The following is a 12,692-nucleotide window of genomic DNA, read 5'->3' as shown; positions in this document are numbered from 1 at the left end:
GCTAAATTATCTGGGGGGACATGCTCGTCGAAGGTCAAAATTGAGTTTTTATTGTATTTTCAAACCATGATCCTGGACACTCCTTAAACGTTGTAGATAATCTATTTATATAATTTTGAAGCCTTATTATCCTTTATAGTTATATTAAACATTTGATGACTGCATAAAGTATTTTTGTTACATAAAATAGTATTCTTTTAAACCTCTCGCTCTAATGTTTTAGAATATAGTCATATTTCGGTACATAACTGCGCAGTGGTGTTAAGATTTTTTACATTTATTAATTTTTAAACGCATTTATAAAACCATTAGCATAATTTATTACGAGATAATTTTTGTAAAATATTCACGATAAAAAATTATATTGATAATCTCTGTGATCCCAAATTTGACAAGAATTAGGCATTTTATTATTCAAAAAATCGGCAAGATTAACACATTTCAAGATGATTCTAAAGATATTTATTATAAGCTATGTCTTTGACCATTCAAGTGTGATAAACATCTTATGAATAATGATTGCTTTATAATAATTATTGACCTAAGAATAAGGTAGTGTTTTTTTGAAATACGCCATTTCTTTTGTCATTCCCCAGTGGTTAAGCTACAACATACGGCCGTAGCCATAAATTGACAAACTATAATTGAAGTAGGGAGTAAAATGATATCGACGCGCGTGTTTGAACATGTACCGTTTAAAAAAAAAATAAAAAAAAATTCGGTTAGGTACATGTTCAAACACGCGCGTTAACATAATTTTACTCCCTACTTTAATTATAGTTTGTCAATTTATGGCTACGGCCGTATGTTGTAGCTTAACCACTAGGGAATGACAAAAGAAATGGCGTATTTCAAAAAAACACTACCTTATTCTTAGGTCAATAATTATTATAAAGCAATCATTATTCATAAGATTTTTATCACACTTGAATGTTCAAAGACATAGCTTATAATAAATATCTTTAGAATTATCTTCAAATGTGTTAATCTTGCCGATTTTTTGAATAATAAAATGCCTAATTCTTGTCAAATTTGGGATCACAGAGATTATCAAAATAATTTTTTATCGTGAATATTTTACAAAAATTATCTCGTAATAAATTATACTAATGGTTTTATAAATGCGTTTAAAAATTAATAAATGTAAAAAATCTTAACACCACTGCACAGTTCTGTACCGAAATATGACTATATTCTAAAACATTAGAGCGAGAGGTTTAAAAGAATACTATTTTATGTAACAAAAATACTTCATGCAGTCATCAAATGTGTAAAATAACTATAAAGGATAATAAGGCTTCAAAATTATATAAATAGATTATCTACAACGTTTAAGGAGTGTCCAGGATCATGGTTTGAAAATACAATAAAAACTCAATTTTGACCTTCGACGAGCATGTCCCCCCTTAATAGTTTGTGATATTTCGAAATTCTCGTATCTCTATAATATCGACCCTTCGCTCATTTCATTGCGTTTATATATATGTACATAAATATGATACTGTTAATCATGTGAATATTATGTTTTCATCATTTCGTTAATTATTAAAAAAAATATCAATAAAATTTTGTTTTATTTGAATTTATTGAGTTGAAAGAATTTTGTGATATTTTAACCATTATTATAATATTATATTTTTTTGGAGAACGAATGATACCACAAAAACAATTTATTTATTTATTTAATAATACAAAACATTGTGGACATCTAATTCGAACAGAAATACAGAAAAATATAATTTTTGAAAACAAAAAACATACAATTTTATACAGAAAAATACAGTTTTTCAAAAACAAAATGCAATTGAAAATGTCTATGTCTTTAGGGAGCGCATTTACTAATCTTGTACCCCTCGCTAATGGTTCCTGATAGGATTGACACGAGGAATAATAATTTAGATCAATCATATTCCTAATCACGTACATAATAAAAAGTACACTACTTTTCGATTTCTCCATCAATCAGTTAAGAATCAAATACAGCATACATTCATTTATTTCATAACAGTTTTAGTGATTTTAGTATAATCATGTTATGTATTAAATCGGTGGTTTTAATTTTATTCGTTTAGTTTGTCATTTTAAAATACAGTGAATCGGTTAGCAAATCTAAAAAATATCTATGTATATATTTGTCTGTAATGCATAAAAAAATATTCAGATATTTTGACTATTATGGTAATATTATAACATTCTGAGACAGTACATGTCTTGTGACAATATGTTGCAAAATTTTGTAAAACTTAATTCTACATTAGAAAAATATTGACAATTTTTTAAATATGATTGGTCCAATATCTATGAACTACGCTCAAAATTTACAGTGAGAACACATTAATACAAGTCAAATCATCGCATCAAAAATACCAAGGTATTTGTGGTATTTTTGGAAGTTAGACTTTGTAGGAAATATGTCATTATAATATCATGTTTTATCCTAAAAATTAAAATATAGTTATTCATACCATAAAATAGTATTACTATATTATTATCGTTGTTTGAGAAGAAAGCCATATTTTGGTAGATGATATCTTCGTGGTTATATCAAAATTTTAATTATTATTTTGTTTTTACGTACAGTGTATTATCTTTAATTCAATTATTATCTAACATAGTATTATAATATATTCATATATTATCTAAATATATTTTATATATTTTTTATATATTTTATAGATATTCATAGAATATTTAGATATTGAATAATATCAATTTATGTTTGGTACCAAACCATGTGGATAGTTTATGCTAAATTAAATGAGAAATAATAAAAAAAACTCTATAGTAAATAGGTGATGCTAAGCAGAGAAATGTGAGTTTAAAAAATTAACTGGCAATATAATTTGTTTATGTCAATTAAGTAAAGGGAAGTATAATCTTAACGGATACATTATTTAATGATTGAGTATGAAAGATGTCATTTAATATATTTTTTTGATCATTTTCATCGATCAAAGAATTTTAATAAATAATTGATACGTACCAATCTAAAAATATATAGTAAAAAGTCGAATATAAAAAACACAATGATAAATTTACATTTAAAAAAATGCTATAAAATGTTATGCGTTTACTGTTGGGTACAGTATTAATTAATTATTTGTATCATTATAATAATTAGGTTAGTAAGTTTTAATATTTTCAAGTTGTAATTACATAGGTATTTATTTTATTTGAAAAACTTTAATTATCTAGAAAATAAAAAAATATGTAGAAATTAAAATTCTAAATATTGTAAAGGCTCTTTTCTCTAATAACCAATACAGCTATAATAATTAAGGTCCTTGTTTTTTTTTACAGGTGGTTGTTAGTAATTTTGAACAATCACAAGCACCGAGGCTTTGAGAAAATCAAATAGGTACGTCCTCACTGGGTATCGAACCTAGAGTTCTCGGATGGCAGGCTAGCGCCTTACTCATTACACCACGAGAGCCGCCTATCATTATAATTAGGTTAGTAAGTTTTGATTTTTTTTTATATTTTATAGTATTAATTATTTATTTTATTTAGATAATAAAAATATGTGTAAATTAATATTCTAAATATTTTAAAACTTCTTTTTACTAAAAACCAAATGGCTATAATAATTAAGGCTGGCTATTATCCTGGTTCCTGGATCCAAGAATTTCCCCAGTGAATAGTTCTCGGAACAAGATATAAAAAACTCTGAAATGTGTTTTTGTAAGTTAAATTAGTAATTGTTAAGGAGAGGAAAAGTTGTCATATTATGAAAAAGTGAGCTAAAGCAATAAATCTCTAAGTATTTGATTTTACAGATTTTCATGTACCAAGAATATCGTATAAAAAAATAGCAAATGTATTTTAATATGATCGCCATCCATCAAAAGGCGACATATATATCTGTTTTTTTTTTCAGATATGTCCTGCAGGTTTCAGATGATACAATTAAGACAACCACACCGAGTGAGCCAGTTCCTGGCCGGCTATGGTAGCTTTGCAGCCAAGCTACATGGTTTTAGTCTGACAGAACATGGGCCAAATTGCACATGTCGGCACCACTATCAAAACGTTGATGGGATAAATCCGAGCGGAGCTGTTTGCCAAGGTTCGTCAACACGTGGACCCAATTGGCCACGTCGACTTGATATCAACCAAGGCCAACTTTGAGGCATTTGAAAAGTTTGCTGCGTCTTTTGGAGGATGCACTTTCAACTTATGACTCCTCTTTTTTAGCAGAGTTTCAGTACACGGGTATGTCACTAAAGATAAATGACGGCAGAGCAAGTAAAGATTCATTTTTTTTATTTTCTAAGCTCTTTCTTTAGGTAGCATGGTTGCTACATTAGTCCCATGCGTCTTCCATTCGGGACAAGGAAGTATGGCAATAAATTATTTTCATTCTGACACATTTTCATCGGCACGGAAGGCGGTCGTATACAAATCGTGGCCGTATATAAATGGGGGGTAGAGATGGGGTAACTCAAATCATTGATCTTGTCTTAAACATAGTTGGCAACCCCAGGTATAATATACCTAATATATTATTAGATCTAGGTGTATTTTATTTATTTCCTATTTCGCTTATTTTATATTTGACACGATTATTTACTGTACTCAAATACTGTATATAAGGTTAACATCATGTTGAACTATACATTTAATAATCTTTTAATGGTGTTCTAATTATTAATTCGTATTTACTTAGTAACAACGCCCGAGATTTTTTATATACAACTGGTTGTTTTCACGTACTCTGGTTTACTTTCTGAAAGTTTTATCCCAAATAATGTATAATATGGTATATGAATACCTCGTGAAGAAAGAATGCATATAACAAATTCAATAAAATGAAACAATACAAATAACTAACAAGATTTTTATTAAACAAAATGAAATGAAATCGTTTTACGTAAATGATATAATGAATGAAGTTGGCGGGTTTTCAGGAGGTATCACAATCCAATATTTATTCTTCACTGGTAATATCCTTGCTGTTGTTGGTGACCACCATGAGAATAGGAGACATGAGCGTTGAATCTGTAGACAAATAGTTATGACGTTAGTTTACTTATTGTAAGTTAATTAAACTAGCAGTCTATATAAAACTTTTATACTTCAAAATTCAAGCAGGTACACTATATTATTATATTTCACTTAATTACCTATCACTAGTTTGTAATGTGGTTATTTAATTTTAAATTGTTGAGAAACTAAGGGTTAATAAACACAAGTGACCAAAATGAGTTAATTGATGTAAATTTACATAATATGCGATTGTGAATGTGACTATTTCTTTCTAGCATTCTGTAAATGCAATATTGTTAACAAATACATAATTATTAATATTTAAAAAAAAATCAGGTTTATTAACATTAATAATGTTTGAAAAAAAGGTAAGCTAAAAGAAAATAATCGAATACTTGGAATAAAATGTTTATAACCCCTATACAAAACAGTGAAATGATTGAATTATGTTTAACTTTTTTATTGATTCTAAATGTGCTTATAATTTTTTTTTCTTAATTTTTTTCCACTTGTAATTGCAATTTAATTAAATAAAAAATGTGCCAAATATTCTGTTAAGTACACCCGTAAAATAAAATGTATTAAAAATATTGTATACTGTAAAAGTCATTTCCTCTCAAAGATGGTTTGTACGAGTATTGGTATTAGAGTGTGGAAATGTTTCACATATTATTTATTATATTTTTAAGAGGAACACTCTACGCGCTGAATCTAAACAAACAAATTGACCTTTAAATATGTGATACAATCATGGGGTTCATGCCAGTGACCCATATATTTAGGGACACACGTTATAATCTTTATTAACGCATTCGCTGCTGAATAGATAATGAGATTTTAATTGCCCCTTTTAAAATGCACGTTAATTACATCGATCGGCCGCCTGGTCATTACGCGCCGTGTGCGTCTTCCGCGTCCAAAGTATTAACTATAGTAAATTAAATTATTATGAAGGTGGGGTTAAGTCCCAGATGGTACCCATATTTAAAAAATATACTGGATATATTATATTTCCGAGTTGTTCTAAATTATGTATAAATAATCATTATGAAAAACCACTTTCTTAAATCTTATATATTTTTTATTTAATTTACTTAAATTTAAAATGCAAGTAAATTCGTTTAAATTACAATTTAGAGAGACACTGATGCCGCCAATCAAAAATATATAAAAACAGAATTTGACATAATACTCGGACGCATAGTGGATAGTGAAGTTTCGCGTGATTAATGCGGTGCGTACAGGGTCGAATCTTCCTGGAGTAAGTTTCCGAAGTAATCAAAATTATGTATAATATAGAAAAGTTGGTATTATGTATGTTGGCGCACTGAAACAGAGTGGATATACTCATTTTGACGTTTTGATATTATTATATCTATACAATTATTATTAACGGTTTTTGGCTTTCTACGTGTAATTATAATATATTCTTGTTATAATGTAAATATTTTGGATTTGGTGTAACTTATTAATCTATGCAGCCTTTTTAAGCCAAGCTATATATTTTATATCTTCGTAGTATTTGATTATAATCATATATTTACCCGCTATGTTTGTCAGCAGAATATACGACAGTCCTGACATGGCCATCTGGTTGAAGGAGAGAGTACTGTCCCTTGACTACATCTCCGTCTCTGGTCTCTGACTGACTCTTCTCATCTCCGGTGTGCTTATCAGATACGTGGTACTCGAATTTGTAGGCAGGATGACCCTGTTAATCGGGAAGATACATAAATACTGGGATGTGGGAGCCACATACTCATTTAGTATAATATGAAAAATAGCACTGAAGATAGTTATAAATATAAATTTTCACTACGTATTGCAATATTTTAAAATAAATTGAGAATTATCATAATAAATCTAACACTGGAATTGAAATACACCATGGTATGGTAATATGCACGTCATGAAAAAATAATTTTAATTGGAATTAATTAAAACTTTGACTTATTTTTCGTATTTTGGAAAGTTCATGTTTTATGTGAGTATATATTTATAATATATTATATCACTGCTTTTTTACAAATAACATGTATTAAAATTTGAGAAAAATAATCAATATTACGTGATAAAGACCATTTAATGTAATTTGAATGCCATTGGGTACAAATTTACCAATAATTTCTTTACCGAAAAGCATTTATCAATCTCTAGATACAATTTGTATAACATAAAAAATTAAGAATTCATATTTATATTCAACTTTTATTTTATGATTTTTGTTGTTTATGTTCTGAAGTAGGTCAAATCCTCATTTAGACGTTATGTGAAAACAAAGGTCAGTTTTTCAATTATTTTTTTTTTTTGATAATAGGCGATGATTGCAAAATGAAATGAAAAATGCATAGCAATTTCATATACATGTTTCTTGTAGAATACTATTTTTAAGTGATATTAAAGAAATAATACTTTATATAAAAAATATCTTACATATTCTTCTTCTTGCTTATGGTGAGAATACTGAGCAGGTGCATAGTGTCCTCCTTGTGATCCTTGGGATTGATATCCAGACTGATGATGAGGCTCCTGGTGGAGAACAATACTCTGGGAAGAAACAGCATGACCATGGCCATGAGAAGATTGACCGGATGAGTAACCTTGCTGAGACGATCCTGATGAATATCCATGGCCTGAGTGGGATGGAGCGGAGTGCTCATGATGGATAGTCACGGCATGCCCGGATGAAATAGCGGCACCATTCACGAATACGGCCAAAGCGCTTAATAGGAAAATCTGTAAAAACAAATGTTGTTTTCGTCAAATGAATGTTGATACGATAAAAACACTATGAAGAGATAGACATTATAATATTGTCACCTCAATACTACAACTAGATAACTTAATGTTCACTGTTTTTGAGATAGCTATTGAATATGATTCTACATTTTTTCTTCTCTACAAAATGATAAAACTATGTAAGTTAGAAGTTAATGGGAACTGTCTTAATTTTGTGTTTGAAAATATTAGATAACTTTAAATCAATAAATGTATTAAACACACATAATTTTGAAAGACACTTCTGAGAAAATATATTATAACCAATAGAAAAAATATGTTTGAAAAAAGTAAGACACCCGTCAGGAATAAATAAATAAGTAAGTAATAATTAAATAAATAAAATAATATATATACTATATTTTTCATACACTTGAACATTATTTAATTGTTACACAATTTTCCGATTTTATTTTAAATAACAATTATGGCCTAGATTTATGTTGATCAAGTAAAGTTTAAATTTCATTTTCCCAAAAATGACCAAATCGTGGATACCTAGTTGTAGTATTGAGGTGACGATATATAAACAGAATGAAACAGTAGATAGATTTGTATCATTTGTATCATGTATGGAGGAAGACAAATTATTTATTTACTATTCGTAATTATTTTAAAGAAATGAATTTTATTCTTACCTTGCAGATCATTTTGATAGCTTCTATAAGTTTTTTTGATAGTTAGATAATGCTTATCGTACGTCTTGTGACAAACTGTGATTATACATCAAATCCGATCAACTTTTATACCACATGTGCCTTGACAGCTTTAAGCTTTTGCATAATATCTATTTGATAAAGAATTTTTCCATTGACACATAATTAAAACAAAATTTTGATTACTAAATACACAAAGGTACACAACCTATTGACGAATGTGTGTACTTACGATTGCAATAGTATAATTAGAGATTTAAATTTTCTTAATTTTAATAACTGGTTAATACAAAATATATATAGTACATACCGTACAGTAGATGTGAATGTTGGAAGTATTGTAATAGTCACAATAATCAACCATAACATTTTTTTTCTATAGACTATATCCTATATACATATTGATTAATTATTATCGTGTCTCTAACTATGCATTATTAGTAAAAGCGGCATTCTTTGTATTGAAAAAAACAAGTCATGTATTTATTAAAAGTTTTAAATTCAAACGTAGTTTTTTAGTGTATGTATTTAATTATTTTAATTTTGAATGCAAATAATACAATATCATCAACAACTGCCAATTTGAATGTTCAATACGTCATCAGTGATCTTGGAAAATAAAAACAACACCGAAAAGATCTTATTTGGGTATAAAAATTAATAAGCCGTGGTCAAACCACTGCTGGATGATGGCCTCCCTTAGCTCTATCCACTATCGGTCCCCAGTTCTTTGCTACCACGTACATCCACCAAACTTTATGAGCGCGTCTATCCAGCGGGTTTTAGGGCAACCCTGTATGCGTTTAGTGCGCCTTGGGTACCACTGTATAGTGGAATTTGTCTAGCGGTATATTTGCCGAGCGACATGTCCAGCTCATTGCCATGCTATCTGATTAGCGACCTCTATCACATCGCGTACTCTTACCTGCTTTCTTATCCGTTGGTTTCTTTTGTGATCTTTACGCGTTATGCCCAACGTGCACCTTACCGAATCGTAATTTTTAGATTTTAGAGAAGTGTTCATGTTTCACATGCATACGTGAGCGTTGGTAGACATTGATTGAACGCTTTATGCTTAAAACACAATGGAAGGTCACTTTTGAAGAACTTTTCAGGCACCCAAATGCACTCCATGTCAGTTTGATTCTGCGAGCAAACTCATCATACATGCCACTGTCATTTGACAGTTGTCGTCCAAGATAGACGTAGTTGTTGACTCGCTCGATTTGAGTGCCATTGATGAGGATTACTTGTAGTTCGTCAATGCAGCTTATCTTTACTTTTGTCTTTGTGAAATGTATTTTCTACATGCGGCTTTCATTTTCAAGCTCCTGTATCCTATTCTGAAGGTATTCTGGGTTATTTGTAAAGACACCGGTATCGTCTTCAAAACGCAAGTGACTGAGGTGTTTGCCGTTAATGGCGATTCCACTGTTCTCTCAGTCAAGTCGTCTACATAAATCTTCTAAAGTAATGGTTAATAATTTGGGCGAGATCGTGTCGCCTTGTCGGACACTCCTGCTAATAGAAAACTTGCAAGACGACTTATGAAGTTTAACATTGGCTGTTGTACCACTGTAGGTATATGTTAATCATGGTGTTCAGATAGCTCCTAGAGATTCCTTGGTTGTACAATGCGTCTATAATTCAGGATTTTTTGATAGAATAAAATGCCTTTTCTATGTAGTCTATATTCTTGATGTCATTCTATAACTTCCCTGACAGTCTGTATATTATGATCCATTGTGCTGTAGTTTATTCTAAATCCGGCTTGTTCTCTTGGTTGGTTATCGTCTAGCACAGTTTCTGGGCGGTTGGAGAGTACTTTTGCTAAAGCTTTGTATAGAATTGGCAACAGACTGATCGTCCCATAATATTTCAGGTCTTCAGGGTCTCCTTTTTATGGATAATAATAATCGTGGAATTTTTAGGCCTCTGGGACATTCTCTTTATGCAGACAGACTGTGAACAGTCGTGTAAGCACTTGATTCGCGGTTTTAGCAGCTCTCTTTAGAATTAGCCCATCTACACCTGGAGCTTTCCCACTTTACATGCCTGTTATAGCATGCTCTACTTCAGATGTAGTAATCTTAAATTTTACATCAGTACTGATAGCACATATTAATTGGTTTGACTACTTAATGCTTTAGTCATAATAGGAGGTTACATTCAAATATATATTTTCAGTGCTATAATTCTTTCCATGTCAGTTTGGTTCAGTGTGTAATCTCATAGTATAGTAGTGTATTGTCCAAAATAGACGTAGTTATTATAGGTAGTAAAATACTTTTCAATCAACCAATCGTATTGAGATAAAATATGTATGGAAAAATATACCAGAATTAGTTTGGGGGTACTATTTTTGATAGAAATACTGTTATTCTACTGTTCATTTTTTACTTCTCTGTATTTTCATATTTTTGAAAAAATTTGCCGGACGAATGGCTTAATAAAATTAATATTCGGGAGTAAAGTCAAGTACAATGATCTTTATGAGTAAATGAATAGAAATACTGAAAAAGAAACACCAATTATACTCTATTTTTTTTATAATTATCACTAAACTACTAACTTAACTAAGAATTAATTAATTAATAAAATAACTTCTTTCTTATTTTGAATGAATTTATATGATGTGTATTATTGTTATGTAATAATGCGTCTATTTTCATTTCATTGATCAGATAACAACGTTTCTTTGGTGTAATAGGAATTATATTCAAGTAAAATTTTCATTGTCTCTAAGCTGCAATATTTTTTTTCAACTTATATTAATCGAAATGAGAATTTTTTATTTTGTAAGATTTTTTTGTATTCGTTATTTTTACGTTTAAAAATATTATAATTGTTGGCAAAATCACCTCTATATTCTACGGTTAGAAGTTTTATTTAACTTTAACACTAGTCTGATAAAAAGTTGGTTCTTGCTAAATACAAATAATCATTATAGTAATATGTTATGTTTTCTATTATTATCAACATACGCGCTAATTCTCAATAGTATATCATATTATGTTCTTTATATATACTCATCTTCAAACAATTGTCAAAAAAAATAAGTCATAAAAAACTAAATTGTTACATTCGTCACTACGCAGGCCAATTGCCGTAACTCTCACTTTTCACCGAAGTGAAATTTTGATGGTAATGGACTTATTGTATACTCTTACATGAACTTTCCAAGTATCATAAATCCCAAAAAAATATTCCAGCCAAATGCTGTAACTCTCTGTAAACGTAAGCCATAGGGTACGTACAGTGTAAGCCTCTCAATTTTTATTAAAGTAATATATATAAAACAATAAATAAATATTAATAAAATAATAATTAAATCCAATGCCCATAGTTTTTTTCACTTCCTGAACAATTTGATATTTGAGGGTAACACTTCTTGAACTGTAGAGTGACGAATTATTATATTATACTTATTTATATGCATGTACTTATATATATTAATTTCTAACGCCATTTCTAAAGGTGAAAAAAAAATTATAAAAATCCTCTAGTTTATAATTAAAGGTTTCAAAATGAATATGTGAAAATTATTTTATTTTATAAAACATCATTTACGTAATAATATGTATAAATATGACCAACGATTTCAATAAGTAAATTTTATGTTTGGTAATAATTAAAATTAAATTTTTGTTATAAAAAAACTCATAAGTAATGTCTAAAAGCAATATTTTGTATGCGAGATTACAGAAAGATTTTGAGTATGCATGTATTTCATTTTAAAAAGTTACATAGTAGATTAAAAGTGGATTTTAAGTGATGATTCATCTTAAAACATACTAAATCCGATTTATTAAAATATGTCATGAATTGGGTGACAGTGTTTTACACACCTTTCTAGCACTTTGGTACTAACGTATTATTATATCAATATACGATTTCTGTATTTAGCAGCAAAAATAGTATATTTTATCATATTATTTAATAACAATTACATTTAATCACATCACAACATCAGCTAGCATTGAATGAAAGTAGTTCACAGTGTTAATAATTTTGAAAAATACTTTTATGTGCCATGGAAAGGTATAGAAATAATAACAAAGGAAATATAATATTGTTTTTTTTTTATTTACACTTAATTGTATATATTATATTAAAGTCTTAATAATAATAATAAATGATATAATATGATCAGTTGTATTATAAAAATGAGGTAAATATATCACAGTTGAATATGCATTAACATCTTAATTATAGTATCCATGCTGAGAAGGGGCGTGCGAGTAAGAAACGTGAGCATTGAACCTGAAACAA

At 29.1% G+C, this 12,692-nt stretch overlaps 1 protein-coding gene across 1 annotated transcript in view; it reads left to right on the top strand.

The window, feature by feature from the left end:
* The first annotated feature begins 12,586 nt into the window (after positions 1–12,586).
* Positions 12,587–12,692, top strand: part of LOC147067835 (uncharacterized) — a 141,855-nt gene continuing 141,749 nt past the window's right edge. The window contains exon 1 of the mRNA XM_085952467.1: positions 12,587–12,591. Within this exon, the coding sequence (XP_085808593.1) occupies positions 12,587–12,591 (5 nt within the window). The remainder of the gene's footprint in view (positions 12,592–12,692) is intronic.

This window comes from Rhyacophila brunnea, unplaced genomic scaffold (genome assembly GCF_057557595.1).
Source record: "Rhyacophila brunnea isolate RB1 unplaced genomic scaffold, BYU_Rbru_1.0 scaffold_3, whole genome shotgun sequence".
Classification (NCBI taxonomy): domain Eukaryota; kingdom Metazoa; phylum Arthropoda; class Insecta; order Trichoptera; family Rhyacophilidae; genus Rhyacophila; species Rhyacophila brunnea.
This window is presented reverse-complemented; position numbering and strand designations above follow the sequence as displayed.